Below are 22,083 nucleotides of genomic sequence, written 5' to 3'. Positions count from 1 at the left end.
GTGATGTGGGAAGTACTTAACACCCAGATGATAGATACCAAACCATGCACACTCCAGAGCTAAGCTCTCGTGCCTCTGGGGAAAGATGCACAGCTGTACCCTCAGGACTAAATCCTCTGTGGCTTTGCAATTTCTCCCTCTACCCAAGGGAGGCATCAGGAGACACCAGCCTCAGAGGCCCTGGAGAAAAGCAAGCACAGACCGATGTGAAATTTCTCCAAAACACACGTCTTAAACAGAGGTCACCTTTATTGGGGGATGGCTTCATCTTAAGAAAAGGAAGAGACAGGGTGATGAGATAGACTTTGCTGGCAGATGCCTGGGTGGCTATGTGTTCCAGCCCCATGCTGGGGGTGGGGGCTCCTGACCACGGGCCCATCCCACTTGTTCCTAAAGACCAAGGCAATCTTCTCAGGCTGCTCACTGCACTTTCTTGAATACTTGCTTGCAGATCACACCCTGGGCTCTCATCTCCTGGGGTAATAAAGACACTTGTTATTAGCTGAAGCAACGTTACACTTGAGGCTCAGAGCATCTCAGGACAGAGACTTGGGACATATTCGATGGCTACTCTCATTCCCCATGAGCTTAACTAATTCCTGAGGAAGTTGATGGAGTGGGAGCCACAGAGATCAGGCTCTCCGATTCCTACAGACAGAGCTGGCTGGGAGAAGGGTTGGTTCTGAGTTGTGCCCAGTCTGTGCCCAGGTAGGTTGTTTCAGAGTAGGCAAGGATTTAAGCCTAGGCTGTCTACTGGAGTTTGGGAATAATGGTGAGTTGCCAGTATCTCAGTGGGTGGAGGCTAGCCTTCCAGGTAGTTCCAAGAACAACCAAGATAGCCCAAGATCTGCCCACAGGGGAAGCTGCTGCTGACTATGGCCAGGGGGCAATAGTAGTCAAACTTGGTGTCTTCTGAGTTATTGGGAAGTGGAACTGGAAAGTTGACTATTTATTTGTGTGACATTCACTGAAGTATAAGTGCTGACTGAAGAAACCTGAAGCTCTTTAAGAGCCAAATGAAACCATCTGGGAACCTTTCACACCTTGACTTGCAGCCTCTGGCATAGAGCTGCAGGGCTGAAAAGTGAGGGGACACTGAGATCATATCTGCCCCCCCCTCTTTTTTGGTTTTTCAAGACAGGGTTTCTCCGTGTAGTTTTGGTGCCTGTCTTGGATCTTACTCTGTAGCCCAGGCTGGCCTCAAACTCACAGAGATCTGCCTGGCTCTGCCTCTCAAGTGCTGGGATTAAAGGCGTGTGCCACCGCCACCCAGCTTATGTCTGCCCTTTTTTGCAGCTAAGCAACAGAGACCCAGGGAAGAGCCCGAGTTGGGGATGGACCCCACAGCATAGGCCCCAGGCAGCTGGTCTCTGACCCTCACAGCTCACATCCTCACAGCTACAGAGCTCATATGCAGCAGGATGGCATTATCAGACAAGAATGAGGACAGCTGGAGACCTGCCTGAGGCACTCAGTGAGTGGCCTAGGATTAAGCTCCAGGTCATCTGGACCAGGTGGGTTCCTTCTGCAGAAGGGTACTTGGGGAGTTGCAGGGTGGAGGAGTGATAGGAGACTTCCCCCCTCAGAGGACATGGGCCGTGTTAGCTCTCAGGGAGCCCAGGCCTCTGCTCTTTCTTTTCTCAGGCTGAAGACAGAGTGGAAGTGGCTTTGACCTGAGGCTGAGATCATCACATTCTCCTAGTGAATTCAGCTCGGCTCTGGCTTGGTTGTGCACAGGGCACATATACATTATGTGCAATGAGCAAAGGTTGGCTCTGTGCTTTGTGGACATGCAACCGGACGTGCAAGCCAGCCTTTCAGAGTTCTGCATCTTCACCACCAAGATAGGAAGCTGATTCTCACTTCCAAAGAACAGAAGGGCCTCGCCAGCTGCTAATACTACCAAATGCCTCTCCACCTGCTCCCTCTGGCTGGACCTTGGGTCAGCCTAGACCTTGAAAACAAATTGTATGGTTTTCCAAGTCACTCGGGCACCTTCTCCAGACCCTTAGAGGAGAAGCGTCAGAATAGAACCAATTCCTGGCCAAGATGTTATTTCCCAGCGTCCATTCACTCCTTCAGGAAATAAGGACTTCTGGAGACACAGCCTGGGTCCCTGCCATAGAACCTACCAGGTGCAGCTCGTCACCTTCAATCCACTGGGTCCAGCCACGCCCCTCCTTCTCGCCCTTCTGCACACACTGGAGCTTGTCCCCATCCCAGCTCACTGTGGTCTGCCAAGCAAAAAGACCACAGTAGTCAGTTCTGGGGAAGTAGCCCCACCAGGGACTGGAGGAGAGGAAGCCTACTGACCTCAATAATTCAAGATATGCCTCTGGCAATTTTAGTGTGGAAAAATTGCAGCCTAATACTCCTTGCCCACCACATGCTTTTATTAAAGTGTGCAGATCAGTTTTAAAATTTATGAAAACCTTCATAAATTCCATTTAAAAGGGCAATTGGGAAGGGAAAATGTCATTGAGATAGGGTTGAGAATGGGGATTGGGAAGGAGGGGTTTCTGGGGCTGAGCACAGGCTGTGTATGGGTATGCCTGTCAGGGTCTTGTCCCTGCATCTTGCCTGTGAGAACCCTGTCTATCCCCAGACAGATCAGCCATTCAATCATTATTCAACTTTTGCTAGGTCTTGTAATACCTACAAGACCTACCCATGCCCTCAAAGAGCCTCCATCTCAAGGGAGAATGTCCTCAGATATCAGCAGCCAGCTACAGGTGTTGGCTGACAGCCACCTGCCTGTCTGAGCAAGTCTCAATCTCCATGTTTGTAGCTGGCCACATGGACCAGAACCTCCTGTAGATGGCCCAGGTTAGGAGACTTGCTCTGCTCATCTGGGTGGTCAGGACATAGGTCAGTGGGGCTCTGAAGTCCCCTCTTCCATTCTGCTACGTGGCTTCATTTTAAAGACCTTATGTTATTGATGTTTCGTGTCAGAGACTTTAAGAGATCAGCAGTAAGTTAAGGAAGGGGAAGCCAGAGATGATACTGGGGGGGGGGGGCTCTAAGGAGGAAGCGCGGGCCCACAGGAGAAAGGTTCTTAGTGGTCTGTCCTGAGATAAAGGCAGAGGCGGGATAGTATAAAGTACAAATACTCAAGATCTGAACTGTGTGCACAGTCCTCCTGTCCTGCATGAGACCAGCCTCCAGCCTACATGCCACTGATACACCTCAACCCCACATCCCACCCTTCAGCTTTCACATCTTCACAGAGCACAGTGTGCCCTTTGAGGTGCTGAGATGTGGATACAGGCGTCCCTGGGGTGTTTCCGGTTCTTTGGAGCAGCCGGGACCCACCGAGGAACATGAGGGTGGGGGTGGGGGGGTAGGGGGTCTCAAAAGAGGACTCAAGCTCAGGCCGGTCTCCCTGGCATGGCCAGTGAATGAGCACCTCAGTGAGTGAACAGACATGCCCAGGACCTCACCCACATACCATGCCCACCTTTTGGATACACACCCTTGCCATGAGGGAAGTCCTTACCATGAGTCCTGCCTCCCCCTGCAGTGGGAAGGGCTCTGTTCACTCTTGCTCACTGTGTGGCTCTGAGTTAGTTTAACACTTCCTCTGAGTCCCCACATTCCCACCCGGTCATGAGGGTGCTGACTCAGAGGCTTTAGAGAGCTCAGGTTCTGAGCTTCCTGTGTTCTCTGTCACACGCAGCTTAGCATCAGGACTGCCAGTAACAGCTTAATGCAGAAGGGAGAGAGGAGAAATCTGGGCAACGGGTGTGGAGTGAGAATTCTGGAGGATCTTCCCCTTTCTCCTTGCTGGCTTACAAGGGGCACCAGCCTCATCTTTGGGCTTGCTGATCACTACTGCCCCCTGCTGTTGAGATGAGCCTGCAGTGTGACACACAGGAGGAGCCTGGGGAGATGGATCCATCCATCTCAAGTTGAAGGGTGTGATACCTAATTGCTAGGAGACAGATATCGGAAGATCCTTGGGACCCCAGCCTAACCTGTGAACCACAGGCTAATGGGAAACAAAACCAAACAAACAGAAAAACAAAGGTAAAAGGCACTTCTGAGGAATGTCTCCACATGTACATATGTGTACACACTCCTGAACATGTAGATGGATGTGCGCGTGTGCACACACACACACACACACACACACACACACACACACACGCTTCTGGGTAGACATTTCAGGAGACAGAGTGCCTGCTGCACAAGCTGGTGACCTAAGTTTGGATCCTCAGAGCTCACACTTAAAAGCTGTGCACTGTAGTGCACATGTCTATAATTCCAGGGTACCCTCGAAGCAGATGGGAGGTGGACAGAATTTCCTGGAACCAGTGGACCAACTGGCCTAGCCTAGCAGCAGTGAACAGGAGACCATGTCTAAAACAAGGTGTAAGGTGAGAACTGGCACCTGAGGTTGTTCCCTGACCTCCACATGCGTGTCTTAGCATGTGTGCACCTGCACTCACTGGCATGAACACAGACACACAGACATACAGAAGGGAGGCAGGTGCAGTCATCTGTGCACCACTTTGCACAGGCACAAATCTGGTCTCAGCTCCTGGAGGGGGCTCACAGTGAGTGAGGGGCACAGGAAGACTTGTGGGTGGCTCCTCTCCTTGAATCAGAGACTCAATTGGGACACATGTGTAGCTTTAAGATTGAGAAAGTCCAATCTCCTTGTCAGAATACAGTGTAGTCCATGTCCTGTGAGACCACAATGGGTCAAGGCTGTTACCTGATATCCCAAGTGTGGCAAAAAGCCATGCACTGGTTGTCACCCATGCCAGGCCTGGGATAGGGAGAGGGATGGAGAAATGAGTCCTTGGCTTCAAAGAGCTCCCAAGAACACTTGGTTACCTCAGCAACTGATCACCCTGTGTTTATACAGAGACTACTCTGCAGGTGAAGGGCTCCTGACCCCATGTAGGCATGGACAGACTGGCTGGATCTCAGCTGGGATCTACAGTTTTGCTTTTTCCAAAAAAGTTAGTCACTGGGCAGATAGATGCCCTCTGTAATGGGAAAGAAGAGACAGAAATGAGTCTATGTGATCTTGCCTCTTCAGAGATAACTGCCCAACATTTGCTGTACTTTTGTCTGGCTGTCTATCAACACACCTACATAGCTGTGCTTTCAGAAAATTAGGATTGCAGTATTTATGCCTTTCTTTTATGCCTTATCGTTTCTTCATTTAAGAGACAACTTCCACTTTGAGAGATAGTCTCCATAAGCATTCTTTTCAGTTATATATTATCCAGAAAATGGCTACATATTTGTAAGGACCAAAGTAAAATGAAAATAAGGGATTCTTATTAAAAAATGATCACAATTTGAAGATAGCAAGAGCAGACCATCTGGCCAAGCAAGGAGCCCCTCAGGGCCTGCCTTGCAATCAAGCCCTGGTGGTGTTTTAGTGAACATACACACCATTATTCAACCGATTGCCTATTCTTGGGCATTTGAATATCTTATAATTCTATACTAGCATAAATAAGACTTCCTTGTACACAGTTTTCAACACGTTTCCTCAGAACATATGTCCCCAGGAGAAACTGTCTTACGGAATCGTGTGTAGATGTTAAAGCTTTTGATGACCGTGCCAACTGGCTCTCCAGACGGACACCTGTTTACCCTCCAGTGCCAGTGTCAGAACGGCCGTGACTGGGGTAGGACCAGTCAGGAGGACATTCCTGATGCTTTTCAAGTCTCAAGGAGAGGAAAGGCCTGGGGTGTGTGTGTGTGTGTGTGTGTGTGTGTGGCATGAACTGATACCCTAGACTCAGGAACCCCACCTTAGAAGTGAAGGCCAGATACATCCAAGGACAAGGCAGGGGACTGTCTCCTTACAACTCAGCTTCTCAGCAGCTCTTACCCAACATCACAGGAAAGTGCAAAGGGCTGGAGCCAGGGTGGCTGGTATACGCAAATCCAGTCTAAGTTTTTCTTTAAAATGAACAATAATCCGCATCTCTTCGCCATGTCAGCAGCTTTGAGAGAGACATGTGCTAAGAGATGAGTGAGACAATTCTATACCACTCTGACAAGGGACTGTCATTTCAAAAGCCATTATCCACCTTCCAACCACTCAGAAATCTTAGCTGCTACTGCAGCCAGGAAGTCTGAATGCCCCTGACCCCAGGATGTCTTCATGCTCCTTTGTCCCATTCAGGTGACTAGTACTGGTTGTGAAAGACAGTGACCTGACATGACCTGTAAACACTGAGACTCAATGTGGCTCTCAGGAAACTCACGACATTTATTGAAGTTCCCACATACTGCCACTCACTCCAAGGACAGGGATGACTGGTCACTTCTATACCTCCATGCTTGTCCACCCAGCCCTGCCAGGTTCTCTCTTGCTCCCGCTTCTGGATCAGTCTTGTCTCTGTGGGTCCAGAGGCGGGTCATAAGAGGAGACACTTTGCCTGTGGCGACTTTTGTATGCAAACTCCCGAGCCAGGCCTGACCCAACCCTGACCCCAACACCTACACTCTTTAGATTTGGGGGTAAAAGGCAAAGCCCAGCCAGTGAGTTGGCACTTTCTGTGTACATTCTGTGAACAGTTAAAAGATAGAAACTGGCTGTTCCTCCTGTGTTTGATTTTAACACATGCTTTTTTCTTGGAGTGTCTCTTTTGTTTCTGGTGATTTGTTAAGACAGCCTTTGGCGCTAGTGTTAAATAAGCTGTTGGGTGGGAGGTGTAGGAAAGCCCTGAGCCCTAACACATGAGCGCCAGGTCCTGTCCTGAGAGCTTGCCACAGTGTTTCATTAATCTGCAAGCTTTAGAACTGAAAAACAAAAACACAAAACCCCCAAGCTTCTGTACTGTCCAGCCTGCCGCCCCTGGGGCTGAGCGCGCTCAGTTTTCTCTGGCTAGAAATGCAAAGGCTAGGTAGTGGCTTCTCTTTTTCTGGTCCACTCCCAGGGGGCTTGCGATGACCTAAAATCAGCACGTTTAGGGGAGAGGGGAGCAGATGAAAACCAAATTAATAAGGCTTTAAAAATGTAAATGACTAATTAGAGACATAAAGAGCACTAAAAACAGCTACTATGAATGAATATAGCCATAATAAGACCTTTGTGGGCACAAGAGAATACAATTGCACCATGAGTCTTCAGTTCTGCCATGAGGATGTTAACAGAGAATGGTAACAAACAAAATGGAATATGTTCAGATTAGTAAACTTGAATTAGTAATCTCGGTACATTATCCCCCCCCCCCCCCCCCACACACACAATCATTTAGGGCCTAGACTAATGTCCTAGGGCTACTACTGAAGCCAAGGTTCTGAGGAAGCAGGTGAGAGGCTGGACAGAAAAATGTTGGAGGCCTGTGCCACCCAACCCTGTTCAGGCATCCGGAAGACTTCTTGGTTGAAGTGACAGGATCATGTCATGATCACCACCACCACAGTCACCATCGGGACAAATGCCAGGCAGAGTACCCAGCAGGTTCTAAAGCACATCCCCATGACATCTCAGGACCTCTTGAAGCAGCTATCCCCATTCTAGAAATGCCAGTGACTGTGCTCAGCAGTCCCCTAGTTTCAGCTGAGTCTTGCATGAGAAGGAGGACATGTGGCCTGGCTCTGCAGGGGACAGCATTCAGCAGCCATGGTCCATGCCCCTTCACCAGCTGCTTGAGAGAAGGAGGCTGGGGTGAGGAAAAGGAAGACAAAAGGAGAGAAACTTCCTGAAGAATGGCAGGTCCTAGGTAGTTGAGTGCCAGAAGTTTGAAAGCAGGTTGTACAGTCAGCCTGAAGAAGGTGTGGCCATGGGTGACTCTAGAGGATGTCAGAAAGAGCCACAGCTAAGATGCAGGAGAGAGAAGATGAAGAACAAGGGAATCCCAGGTAGAGGGAACAGCCTAGGAACTGCAAGCAGGTCAGAAGAGAAGGGCTGCATGGAGGAAGCTCTAAGCAAGCCTTTCCAGGGCGGACTCCCCCGTTCTTTTTTTGTTTGTTTTATTTTTTGAGACAGGGTTTCTCTGCGTAAGTTTTGGTGCCTGTTCTGGAGCTCCCTCTGTAGACCATGCTGGCCTCGAACTCACAGAGATCCACCTGGCTCTGCCTCCCGAGTGCTGGGGCTCCCGTTCTTTTATATGAGGCTGAACATGGCACTTGCAAAGCAGAATTTGCTGAAATGGCTTTCAATCCCCTTCTTCATTTCTTTGGGGCTCTAGCTAGCCAAAGGTGGTTCTATGGAAAGTCCAGGTGCTGGCCTCTCTAGTCCCTGCTCCCAGGCCAAACTGATACCAGCTCCTTTCGCACAAGATGGTGGGGAGTGCCAGAGGCAAGAGAAGAGGGATCTAGGAGGTGATGACCCATCTGAGTGCTCAGAGGGGCACATAATCCTTTTGTCTCCCACAGGAGCCCCTTGCCTCTGCCAATCTTTCCCAGCAAACAGCAAATAAGGAACCCCCAGAATATAAGATGTGTTCTTAGTAACCACGGAAGAGTATGCAGCTCAGCCGAGTGTTCCCAAGGTCTGGAATCCTCTTACCATGTGGGATGCCAACCACCACTTTGTGGCAGAAAGGTGCACACAACCAATTTTTGAATGAATGATTGGCAAAAGCTATTCTAGGGCCATGCTGGTAGTTTTCAATGACTATCCCAGAACAACCTCTGCCCACAAGACAAAACATCCCAGGCTGCCAGTTCCTCCACAGATGAGCTTCACAGAATGGGCCAGTGATCTGACTTCAGGTGCCTAAGAAGTGAGGGGTAATATGCAGGGACCCAGAGCACGGGTCATAGTTTTAATCTCCTCCAATCAGACTCTGAGCCCACAGCCTGTCCTCATTCCCACAGGGCCATTTCCACCAGGGATCTCCACCCAGCAGGCTGCAGGGGAGTCTTCTACAGCCATGGAAATGTGGTTGTGCTATCCCTACTTCTTTCTGGTGAGGTGACCCTTAGCCATTCACTCTGCTTCTGCAGCCTTCATTTCCTCATTGCAAATGGGTGATACCTCTGCCAGGGGCCACAGCATCAGCTCAAACGTGGCTGTTTCCATGCAGGCCACAGACTCTCTGGGCAGCAGCAACCTGGTCTGTTGGCTGGTCTCACCCAACCTGGTCTGTGGTATGGAGTGGCACATGCCATTTTAAACCCTCCACTCCTCCTAACTCTGTTACACCTCCCCTGGATGGCCAGGTGTCCCTTCATACATGTGCCTAACCCAGAATTTATCTCCGCGGTAACAGTTCACAGGGTGACAGGATGAACACTAACAGTCCATCCTGATGGAGCAGCTGCCCTAAAGGTTTTCTCACACACCATTCACCACTTAACTTTCACCGAGAAGCAATTATCCTTGACTTTCTAATTACCCCTACTTCACAGATTAGTAGAGGCTCAGAGAGGGGGGAATAATTTTCTCCAGGGCAACAGTTCACACAGAGGTAAGATTTCAAAGGAGGTCAGGCGTCAGAGTTGACAGGTCATGACTGACTGCTAGACTCCTCAGACAGAATGGGGCATGAATGAAACACTGTGTCCAGGAAGATAAGGGATAATTGCCTCCCTGGAATTTGGGCTTCTTATCCAGCCCTGTGGCCTCCGTGGTCAGGAAGAACAGATTTCAAAAGGGACCTCTCTCTCCAGCCACTGATGAGTCCATCCCACAGCACTGCTTTATGAAGGGACACTTCAGGTTAGATTCCAAAGCTCAAAGACAGATCAACTCAGAGCTCTGGCCCTAAGAGAATAGTCCCACATCTCTCTGCTAACCACCTGGAGTCACACTGCCTGGATCCAAGTCCACTGGGTACCTGTTGATACTGCATCTTCTTTATATGCAACACAGGAAGAGTTTGGGCACCTTCTTCACAGAATAGTTATAAGAATTAACACACACATTAATATATACACACACACAGAGGGGAGAGAGAGAGAGAGAGAGAGAGAGAGAGAGAGAGAGAGAGAGAGAGAGAGAGAGAGAGACTAGAAGATGATGTCTGGTAGAGGGAAAATTCCTGGCAGACCTAATCTGTTATTGGATTAGAGCCGATCTTGTGGGATACGGCCAATGGTAACCTTTTATTATTCTGCTGTTTTCACTTAACACTCATTGAACAAATGCACTGTAAGCCCCTATGCCAGGGCATGAGACGCACAAGCAAGGGTCTCTGCTGTCTGGACTCTCTGGTACATTAACAAGTGTCACAGGTGGCCTAAGACACACCTGCAGAGAGGGAGCCTGAGGCATCAGGAAAGATGGCAGCAAGAAGGGGAATCCAGACAAGGCCAACAGAGCAGGTAAGCCTGGGCTAGTGCTCTACCAACAGGTACCTATGCTTCCAAAGGGAGGCGAAAGAGATCATCCAGAGGAGGGACTGAGAGCGAAGGAAGGCACCTGTACGCAGGATGGGGCAGAAGTATAAGGTGTGTGGTGGGGGGTGGGTCTGAAGTGGCCAGTGGCTGTCTCCTAAGGTCAAAGGGTGGTCAGTGTTGAGGAGCTCCAGGCGGTGTCAAGCTGGGAAGCAGTGTGTGATCAGGCTCGCTTTTGAAGATGTAAAGGATGCGCTGGAGTGCTGAGGATGGGAAAAGGGGGATGGCTGTGGAAGTAGAGCAGTGATTAAGTGAAACTGTCCATAGGAAGGGCTGCACTTGGCACACAGCAAGTTCAAGAGATGTTAATTGGTATTACTGTTGTTACTGCAGGCAAGATATTCAGAGCAGTGCAGACAGAAGGTATGTGTGTGTGTGGGGGGGGGGGTAGCGGATGGATATTACAAAACAGAGTCCTTGGAACTGGTCAACAAATTGCCCATAAACACTTTTATCTTCACGGCAATAGTTGATATGACTGTGTAGTGGTCTCTGGAATTAAAAAGTCAGTTGTTCTGGAGACCGGTGATGACTCGGTATTTAGGAAGCCAGCAGGAGACCACACAAAATCAGAAGTTACAAATACCAAGGCTGAAGCCCCAGGCAACAGACTGGTGGTGTGATCCTGGAAAACCACCTCCCCCCCACATCCCACCCCTACACCAGTGTGTTAAGTAGAGGGCAGAGCCTGCTCTCCTTGGACCCCTGGAGGGCTCCACAGACACAAGGTCCCCAGCAGCTCTCAGGGGTGTGTTTATAGGCGCTGTTGGGGATTTTTATTAAGAAACCTGCACACACAGACACCTTTGTGCAAACTTAAGGGGAAAAACAGCTTTCCTGGAATATGAGCCGTGCGTGGGCTGTCTGAGTCAGGAGTAAGATGATTTTCTGAGTCACGGCCCATTGTCAGACAGAGATTTTTTTCCCCCCACTGGCTGCACGTCGGATCAGTTTTACTGTGAGGTGGGAAAGATGGTGGTAGAGCCTGTGTTTCCGGCCATCCCTCCGTGTACATCTATCTGGTTTACAGTTCTTCCCCAGAAGACCTCTACTTGACCTGGTACTCCCAAATCAGAGAAGGAGAGCTGGTGGAGTACAGGGAAGGAAAGATGCAACGCCCTCCTTGTATTGACGCTGTCATTCTGGGCTGTCTGCCTGTCAAAGGAAAGCCCAAGAGAAGTCACAACAGGCAACATTATAAATGCACTTTAATGAAGGCTTTGGTCAGCAGAACAGGTATCTGGGTGAGCTAGCAGGGGCGAGCTCTCTCTCCCTTTGTGTGTGTGTGTGTGTGTGTGTGTGTGTGTGTGTGTGTGTGTGTGTGTGTGTGTGTATGTGCGTGCACTCGCACCCTCTCACTAAGCACTCTAATACCATTTAATTTACACAACACAGAGGTGTGGCAGGGTTCTAGACCAACAAGTGACTGATGCAACCAACAGGATTCCCAGAGAGGGGACTGGTGGATGGGACACAACCCTTGTTCTCAGGAATGTTTCCAATCAAACTTCACTGAACTCCTGAGCCCACAGGGAAAGGACAAAAGCTGACTGAGGGCTTGACTTCTAGAGGAAATGGTCACAGAAGTGAGTGTCGGAAGAAAGGCACAAACTCCTTGGGTCCCCCTGAGGGGACTCTAGCAGGAGGCCTATTCAGACAGGGTTGGGCTGATGGCTAGACTTCTCAACACGCGTGGTTTTCTCCAGAGGGCTGACTGTCCCCTTCTAGCCCACATGATGGTCTCCTGAGCTGGGCCCAGGAGGTGAGAAATCCCCACCCTAACTAGAAAGGACAGGCTCAGGCACACCTGCTGCGGCTCCTCCTCTCCCACCCCCACAGAGCCCACTCACATTAGTCAGAAACAAAACAGCCCAATCTGGATAGACCTTCAAAGCTTAGGCAAAGAAACAAGCTCCAGACCCACTGGGCAGTCCCAGTGTGCCAGAGGCCTTGGTGACAACTTGTCATCTAATGGTACTGCTAGCTCTCCCAAAGCTTCAGTCAGTGTTTGTTTAGAGCCCTGCCACACCCTGTGTGTTCAGATGTGGAGCCTGGAGCCTCTCCTACAGAGGACGGATGAGCCTTTCTGACTACCTCCAACAACAGAATATAGGAGAGTTGCCAGGAGATGTTACAGTTTGGACAGGTGACCCCGAGCCCCACGTATTCAAGGTTTGGCCCTTAGCCTGTGTCCCTGCTGGGAGATGTTGCAACTTTTAAGAGTTGAGGCCTGTTTGGAAGCCTTCTGGTGATAGGAGGGTATACTCTTGAAGGGGATATTGGGACCCTGCCTTCATTCTGGCCATTAGGGAATGGTAGGTCAATGGAGGAAAGCTCACTGTGTGTCTGTGAACAGCCATCCCCCGTGAAGAGCTTCTTCCTCCATGACCTACCACCTTGATGTGGGCCCACAAGGAATAGCAACAACTAATCATCAATCAAAACTTGCAACATAAACCCTGCCTCCTTTATGTAAATTGGCTCAGGTATTTTTGTTACAGCAACAGAAAACTGACTAATACAGTGCCTTCAGAGCTCACAAAAACATTATACACATCTGTCCTCCTCTCATAAGACTCTCATTCTTCAAACCTTGCTGCCATTATAAGAGAGCCATCTGGAGAGAGAATCCTGGAGCTCCCAGCTGGGACGAGCCATCCCCTCTGAACTTCGCTCAAATTGCATATTCTTGAATGAAATAAATGGCTTATTTTTAAGGCACTAGTTTTCAAGGTAGTTTACTACTCTGCAATACAAAACATATAATTTATCACCACATATAATTCTCACAGTGCCTTAGGAGAGTACAGTTTCCGGTTTCTCTTTGAATATTAGGACATGGGGACTCATCTCTCCAGGGAAACAGCTAGAAGGTGGAAGCAGGATTCACATGCCCAGCCTAACTTTCTAAACACTCTCTCATTCTTCCCAGCACACATGTTGCTGGCTCATCTGCACATTCAGTCGAATCACTGGTATCCATAATTGTCATGGGCTGTTGTAAGACTGGTGTCCGCAGGCAGTCCCAGACCCTGTCCCCCAATGGTACAGAGCTGTACCTCTTGTCACTCATTCATTCCCCTGAAGTGAGCAGTTTGAATGGAAGCAACAAAATTCTTACTCTGAATTATAATGAAAATGCCATAAGAACCTTGACCTGGCCACCTGAACCACCAGCAGCAACATCTGGGGACATGTTGGGAAGACAAACATTCAGGCCCCACCCCAGAGCTCTGAATGAGAACCTATGGGGTAAGACAGGATCAAGTGTGTGGAAAATACTGTTCTAATGATTTGGGTGCTTAGTTCAGGAGCTCTGGAGTCTGAATGTCTTAGGGACTCAGCTAAGATAGGAAACCAGTTCACAGGGCTTAAGAAGAAAGATGTACCATTAGCTAACTATATGGGAAACTGCATTCATGTTGAGAACTTCCATAACACTCCAAGCTTTCTCTCCCCGTCCCTCTTCTCTCTCTCCCTCGAATGCCTGTGTTCCTGACCTTGTCCTGTTCCCCCTTCATTTGGATTTCTCCATGTAGCTGTAGAAAGTGGGAAGATGGGTGTTAGCACTGGCCGCAGAGTCTCAAGCTTATGTCACATCAGCGTCTTTATCTCCCTAGGAAAGGGTGTGATGGGCATACTCATCCCAGGAGAGGAGGTGTGCTGGATGTGTGGGCCCACCAGGACCCAGAAAGAGAGTAGAGAATTCCCACCAGTAAAACGAGTTCCCTTTTGGAAGGAGGGATAAGGAATCAGTGATGGCCAGAGAGATCAAACAGCTGTAATTTATTCAACAAACAACTGGCCCACTTAGATTAATGTGCCTTGCTCCTCAGGTCCAGGGGTCAGCAGGGGTGCTGGTCCTATTCGGCACACAGTATGGCAGTACAGCAAAGCCAATGTGTACAATCCCTGTGGTCCTCAGAATTGCCCCCAGGGAGCCAGGCACAACAGCAATCAGGATGCCCACTTTGCAAATGTGGCAACAGGAGCAGGGTGTCTAATCAGCTGCTGTCAGATGTACAACAGTGCCATGAATTCTTCCCTCTCGTCCCAGGCCCTCTGACCCTTGGGATGTTCACCGCTCACCTTACAGACATTGGGGCAGAGATCTTCAAAAACATGTTCTCTGTCTGAGCCCCAGATTTTCATCTACCACATGGGTAAAATGATTCCTAGTGAAGAGCATTCTGTGAGGACCACCGGAAAAAGTGGGGAGAGTGTTTAGTGCAGGCGCAGTGAAGATTTGCTGCATGTTAGGTTCTCTCACTCCTACCTTGCAAAACTCGAAGCCCAACCAGTAAGAGTCCTGAAAGCTACTTTGTAAATTTTGTTTGGTTGCTTTGTTTCTTCTTTTTGTAATCCTCAAAAGCACGCTGCTGACACTGATTTCAAAGGTCGGAGAACTTTAGCTAGGACATGAAAGAGATCCTGTGTGGAAGACTTGGCAAAGACCCAGCCAAATGCAGGGGCCTGATCTGGTCAGGGGAGGCTCTCAGAAGGCTCCCAAATCCAATAGCATCTGAGCGCTGCAGCCTGAGGCGTTAATTTCACCGTTGGCAAGATTATTTGTTAACATAAGAACCCTAGGATCTCTCTAATGGGTCAAGAATAGGATCAGGAAGCTGGCAAGAGTTTAAACCCAAGTGCTAACGGGGACTTGATGGATTTCATGTGTCGCCATACATAATTAGATGCCTGGCTGGATGAAGGGATAAACGGGCATTTGCAAGAGTTATGGAGGGGAGGGAAGAAAACACAGATGGTGAGAGAGAGAGAGAGAGAGAGAGAGAGACAGACAGACAGACAGACAGACAGAGAGAGAGACAGACAGACAGAGACACAGAGACACAGACAGAGAGACAGAGAGAGATTTAAAAAATCTGAAAGTACACATAAGGAGAGATGCCTAAAAAAATATCATATTAAAAAACTATATGCAGGAAAATGGAATTTTCCCATCTCTCTTCTCCCCCTTTCTTCTCTCCCTTCTCTTCCTTCCTTCCCTTCCACTTTCCCCCCTCCCTCCCTTCCCTTTTCTTCTCTGTTCTCTCTTCCTTCTTTCTAGCCATAGGTAGCTATTTTGGCCAGTTGACCAGCTGGTAGATAGACACACAGGCAAGGCTTTCCCAGAGACCCACTGGAAACTGTAGCAGTAATAAGCTTTGAGAGGTAGGATATGGCTGAGTGGAGGAAGGGGCCCCTTGCTTTTCTTTTTGTTCTCTTCCGCTGCTATTGGGATTTTTCTCCTTCCCTTTTATAATAAAAACAAAGAACGCGGCTGTGGGCCAAGTGCTGGGAGAGGAAGGCAGGCCCCGTGGAGGGGTCATCCTGAGTTCAAAGCTAGATTCGAAGGCGAGGCCAAGGCCAAGGGGGGCAGCACCAGACCCAAGCGAACAAAGTGGCCTCTTCCAGGGAAACCCTGCCCTGGTGTCCACTGTGGGATGACAAATGGCCCTTCTGCCACCAGCATGCAGAGCCAGGCTCACTTCTGGTTCCTAGCTGAGGCTCAGTTTCGTCCCACAGGATCCACTCACTATGGAGGGCAGCTGAGGACAAAGAACTGAATGATTCTAGGGACCGTCCTGAGCAGAAGTGGGAGACTATCTGAAGCTGCAGAGCACCTACCTGTCTGAGCCCCACCCTGAGAAACCCCTGTAGGTCCATTGTATCTGATACTTCTGGTTGGTGTCTTGTCTGATACAGCACAGTGTGGACAAAGGAGACCATGGACAGTGGGGAAATCCCTTGTGTCTGTTGGGTTCAAACCAGCCTTTCTATGCCTTTACCAGAACGGAGGCCTTTGCTTGCCCTGTGGTCCTGAAGGATCTCTACCAACCAGACTGGAAATGGTGGGCTAGGAGCTTCAGGGTTACACAGACAGCTCATATGTTTCTAGACCATGTGCGGGATGGCAGGGGAGGTTGACTAGAGCCAGCGGCCCATGGTCCTTTGCACCTCATTGGTGCTTCTTATACAGACACATGTATGGAGACACTGCCTTGCTCCAAAGCAGGAGTTACAGAGTAAACAAGACAAATGGCTGCTTGAGACTCGGGTACCGAGGCAGGTGAGGAGGGTGGCAAGCTGCTCAGTGGAGGGAGCGTGAGTGCGCAAGTCTGGTGTTTTCAGCTCTTGATGTTTCATAAGAACAGTCAGACACAGAATATTTTTTTCTCCCTATGAAATCTTAGAATCCCTGGCCCTCATTGGCAACTGGCTCAAACACTGTGCAGGCCAAACAAAATACATCTGCAGGCTGGATTCCATCTTCTGGCTGCGCTCTGAATACAGATAAGATTCCCGCAAGAGGAAGAAACAGAGACATTGCGCCAGCTGCCTTCTGGCCCTTGGCAGAGGAATGTTAGCATGGCCCCGCCTTGCTCAGTGAGGACACCCTGCTGACTTGTCAGGTCCTACTTAGGTCCTCTCTTAGGTCGTCACCCCTTGTCCCTCTGTCATGTGCTGCACCCCAGCCACATACAAGCTCTTCCCGAGTACCGGGTCTCTTGTTGGCAGCCTCTTTTCATCCAGGCCTTTCCTAAGCGCTGGGTCTCACTGTGTACGTCTGTTCTGCTCCTTCCTTCTTCCCACCATGTCCTTCAGGACTCTGCTCAGGTGGCCCCTCCTGGGAGCCTTCCCTAACCATAGCTCCCTTAACCACAGTGTTGTGCCTCTCAGTTCTCTGTACTTTTACCCTATGAGTCTGCAATGGCCCACAGATGCATCTCCCTCCTCCACCGCCCTGGGCACCCAGGAAGCCAGCTATCTCTTTCCTCAGGCTGAGCCCAGAACCCAGTAAGAAACAGGTCTAAACTAATGTTTATTTGTAGACACTGTTCTTGCCCTTGGCCTTGCTTTTATTCCTTTCCTGTTTGGCTGGCTACAGCTACTTCCTGTCTATCCTACCGGCCTTAGCTCAGACTTGCTGGGAGTGAGAACTGTCTCTGACCTCCCAGACCCCCAAAGGGGCGTGTCTCTGTCCTGATTACACTGCAGCAGTGGGTCTTGTACCCCTCCCCCTAGCCCTCCTAGATCCCACTCCCACAAATCATCCCCTCCTACACTGCACTCCAGGACGGCAGGAATCCTCACCGATGCAGTGGGTGTAAATAGAGAGGAAGTGACAGGAGGTGCTTGCAGAACCAAAGAAAAGAATGTACGGAACCCATGAATGAATGATCTAAGTTCGGAAGGAGACTCTGGTACCCTACTGCAAACACACACCTCAGAGGCAGGGGGTTTCTCAGATGCCATGATTCTTGGTAGCAGTATCAACACTTGGGAATCTTTAAGAAGAGACATTGGGCAAGGTGGCCTCGGCATTTAGCTGTCTCCTCGAGGCCTCCTGAAGCTGTTCTGATTGTTATTCCACACCTATCCCAGGCTTGTTCTTTACCTCCTCACTGGGGTCTACACCTATGTACTACCCAGGGAGCAGTTCCCAAGGAAGGGCTTCCTTGTACTTCAAGGGGCCCAAGGACCACTCCAGCAGAGCAGAGGGTTAGGTCTGTCCCCTGACTATCTTGTATGTTGGGGGGGTGATGAATAAAGACATTTTGAAAAGACATTTGTGTCCCCCCCTTTTTTTTTTTTTTTTTTGCCTGTCAGACTATTGGAACAATAGATGCCAAGAAACTGGAATTTCCTCTGAAATCTCATTCTGGGGAAAAAAAAAAAAAAAGGCAAGCAAGCAAACCTAAAAGGCTTGGCCAGCCAGAGGCCAAGAGGGAGTAGATTAGTCGGTTGTTAGGTTGTTATACCACCTTACAGAAGAGACAGTGAGGGTCAGTGGTGGGCAGGAACACACCATGACAGGACAACTACTTAGCATGCATATCTCCGGCCCTCTCTTTAAGCCTTAATTTCACTTCAGGACCCCAGGGTGGACTTGGGGGAGATGGGTCACTGGACCTCTTGTCCTTTTCCCCAGTGTGCCCACTTTGAATTTCTTTTTTTCTGCTCTTTACTATTAAATTTGTCTTTTTAAATTGGTTTACCCAGGACAGGCAGCTGAACCTGGCTTTGTGGGGTACAGACTGTGGCCCCAACTTTGATAACAATCCCACTTCCCAAAGAGGGATGCCAATGAGTCTTGCAGCAGTGATGATAACAGGAACATCATCCCAGCAGCACCCAGCATCCTCACCCAGCATCCTCACCCAGCATCACCCAGCTCCACCTGCTGCTAGGATCCCTTGCTGGTTCATGTACCAGGAAGGTCTAAGAAAAGGTGGCCATTGTTCCTTCCTTTGTGTTCCAAATCCTCCCCCACCTCCCATTCCTTTCCCACTAGTGCAGAAGGGACCCCCTCCAGAACCTCGGGCCCCCCTCCAGCCTGCCCCATGACTCACCTAGCCTCCCTTTGTCTTCATGGCACACATACACGCTGGCTGTTATAACCTCTGAGTGTCTGTCTTACACGAAGATTGTGTGTTTCTGGATGTCAAGGACTGTGCTTTGCACGCGTGTGTGTGTGTGTGTGTGTGTGTGTGTGTGTGTGTGTGTGTGTGTGCCTGGTGTCCTGACCACATTCAAGGGAGGCAGATTGCTCATTCAGATCTTCTCTCTCTCTTACAGGGAAATCCCACCCCCAAGGGTAGCCCAGCAAGAAACCCTGTGTGAAGAGTTGGTGAATTAATGTATGCTATGACACCACCAGGCACACAGTAGACAACTAGTGAACGCTCACTAGTATTACTAGGTGATCAGTAACGATAATCAACCAAGTACAAGCCAGCACATTCAGAACTGTAGTGACTCCAAATAAAGACCCATCTGATGTGTCTAAGAGGGAACTGAATCATGGAGCAGAGTTCATGTAGTGGCCCGGAAGAGTTCGTTTTGGGCAATGGAAAGAAGGCAGACCCTGTCTGAAGGTGTCCTTTCTGATTGTAAGTGTCTGGTGCCTGGAGATTTTTAGAGCAGTGGTTCTCAACCTTCCTAATGCTGTGACCCTCATGTTGTGGTGACCCCCATGATTATAAAATTATTTCATTGCTACTTCATAACTGTAATTTTGCTACTGTTACAAATCATAATGTAAATATCTGACACTCAGGATATCAAATATGTGACAACAGGGGTCGTGACCCACTGGTTGAGAACCATGGCTTTAGAGCGTGGCATTGTCCTACAGCTGCAGTTTTCTCACTCCCAAGGCTTCAAGTACACTGCTCACTGCCTACTCTCTTCCCACCATTCAGATGTTGGTCCTGTGGCTTCCCCAAGAATAAAGCAGGTAAGGCTGAGTAGTCCTTCTGGAACTCCTTAGCACTCTTCAGCCATAGTCCTTGAGAACTTAGCTAGACTGTTTCTGAACAGGCTGTCTGTCTAGAGGAGAGCCTGGCAGAGTGTAGAGTGGGGTGTGGCCTTCAGCATAAGCAGGTTCAAATCCCCACTCTTGCAATTTCTGCCCCCATCCCAGTCACTGGCTTAATACGGAGTTCCCAATGGCCCCTTCACTGAGCTGTGGTGACAGCGTGCAGGGCACTCAGTTGTCAGCCATAAATGCCATTGACCAGTGAGGGAAGGTAGCAAGCTCTCCTTCTTACAAAGCAAGACAGGTCCTGGGAGCAGAAACAAGGAACTCTAGACCCAAGACCATGCAAGAGACACTGGGAGTATCCTGGCCTCCCAGAAACCTCCAAATGCGGATGGAGGCTTGAAGCTGACCTTCCGGAGTCTGCTGGGGCATTTTTAATTGGGGTCTGAGGGTCACTAGTTTCCCACTCTTGGAAAGGAGGGACTGCCCCCACCTCAACCCTACTGCTTCTTCCTCTGGCCCTGGATGCTGGGCACTGACCTATAGATTTAGGAATTTGGTGCAAAGTTGAAAGGAAGTTCAGGGCTCAGTGGGTATCATGGTGGGCCAGGGCCAAATCCCAGCTCTGCAGCAAGAGTGTCAGGCCAGGGGACTTCCAGCAGAGGCCAAAGTCCCCTGCTCCCTACAGAGACTTCACACCAGATCTCTTGGGAAATTGAACTTCAGAGGGCCCCTGTGTTCTCTCCTCCTTTCTTCCTGTTCCACACCGAATAATTCACGGCCTTGTGTGGAATTCCAGGCCCCCTCCCCACTTCTCTACCGGATTCACTAAGCCAATTTTATCTGCAAAATGGATGCGCTCCTATCTCCTCACCATTAAGGTGGGCCTTGGCGAGACCGCGTGTGTCTGAGCACCTGGTAGAGAGCCTGAATATCGCGGAGACTCACTGACCTGGAGCCTTCACAGTCACCCAAACGGTTTTGTTCAGCCACCAGAGCTTGCAGAGTGGGTTTTGCCTACCCAGGGGCTCTGGGGCTGGGAGGGAAGATCTGCAGTCCTTCCTAACACAGCATTTTTGCTCCCTCCAGATGAGCTAGCCCAGCCCTAGGACAGAACCCCAGGGCAGGAGGCACCAAGGGCTCAACGGGCCTCACCATGCACTTGCGGTCGTCTATGCCGGTCAGGTCCTCCTCAAACTCCTTCCCAACTTGGAAGTCCATAATGTAGTTCCGAAAAGTGCTCAGCGTGCGGATGATCATGTGGTCGCCGTCCTGCACGATTTCTTTGTCTGGCTTTAGCAAGTTGGCGATTTTGCGCAAGGCCACGTTGACATCTGCAAGAGAGGCAGGGTTGTCAAACAAGGACAACAAAAACAGAGAAGGAAGGGTTCCCTAGGTGGAGGGCTTTGGGAGCGATCCCACAGAGGAACAAGGCTGGGATTCCTCGCTCACTTTGCGCAGCCTCTGAGGGCCGTCTGTGCCTCCTTTCTCCTCTTCTTTTTTTTTTTTTTTTTTTTTTTTTGGAAAATAAAGTTGTTTGTTTGTTTGTATGTGGGCTTTTACCCCTTTGCTCGCCTTTACAAACAAAAACTAGCAAAGCTAGCCCAGCTCTACTAATTGAATTATCTACCTCGAGGGACAGCTAGCAGATTCTCACCACCAATTAACCCTAACAACTCAGGCCCTCCTGTTGGAAGCCGGCGGCTGAACTCTGGGCTCGGAGTGGCGGGGTCTGCAGGGAGCCCGGAGTTGCGCACCTCGAGCCGCGCTTACCGAGCGCGCGCAGGTACTCCTCGAAATTCTCGTTGCTCAGCATCTTCCAGTACCCGTTGAAGTCCACAGGCATTTTGGGGATAGACTAGGGGTGGTCGGACACCGAGACGGCTGGAGCGGCTGTGGGCTCGGCCTGGAAGCTGGCTGCCAAGGCGCTCCGAGTGATGGGAGTCCCGGAAATGGGCGCCCTCGGGGGGACACGGGGCTCCGCAGGCCGGCGACAGCTGGATTCCGAGCGAGCACAAAGCCCGCAGGAGGATCCATTGTAGCCGTCCCTCCTCCCAGTGTGCGAGGGCGGGGCGAGAACAGGGGCGGGGACTGAGGCGGGTCGGGGGCGAGGAAGGTGCAAGGCTAGGTTTGTTTCTGTGTACCCTTCTGGGAGTCCTTCAAACGCCTGGAATTCTCACGGTACCCCTGGGAGTTCTTCAAATGCCAGGAACTCTCTCACCCATAAGCCTGTTGAGTGTTGAGAACAGGTCTCCTCCGGGTTTACGATTAAGGAAGAGGCCATTTACAGGCCTTTGTCTAAAGCTCCATGCCAGGGGCCAATTTTAGTCTGTTTAACTCTGGGATGAAGTGCGGAGCAACTGCCCACATCTCTCCCAGAAAACAAAACAAAGTTGGTGGTATTAAAGGTGCATTGGACAAGAACACGCTCCAGGTGAATCAATGCATGGTGGTCAGAGACCCCAGGCTTCTTGCAAATGTGGGGCGTCATTCTTCTGCGG

At 50.0% G+C, this 22,083-nt stretch overlaps 1 protein-coding gene across 1 annotated transcript; it reads right to left on the bottom strand.

Annotated features, from left to right (window-relative positions):
* Positions 1–231: 231 nt before the first annotated feature.
* Positions 232–21,702, bottom strand: Rbp1 (retinol binding protein 1). The gene is given in 6 exon segments (XM_036193380.1): positions 232–474; positions 2,133–2,234; positions 20,738–20,916; positions 21,356–21,462; positions 21,464–21,549; positions 21,551–21,702. Coding segments are annotated over 6 exon segments (597 nt in total). The 5' UTR covers positions 21,620–21,702; the 3' UTR covers positions 232–420.
* Between the last annotated feature and the right edge of the window lie 381 nt (positions 21,703–22,083).

Source organism: Onychomys torridus, chromosome 7, assembly GCF_903995425.1.
Source record: "Onychomys torridus chromosome 7, mOncTor1.1, whole genome shotgun sequence".
Classification (NCBI taxonomy): Eukaryota; Metazoa; Chordata; class Mammalia; order Rodentia; family Cricetidae; genus Onychomys; species Onychomys torridus.
The sequence above is the reverse complement of the archived record's forward strand: the minus strand, read 5'-3'. Positions and strand labels throughout refer to the sequence as shown.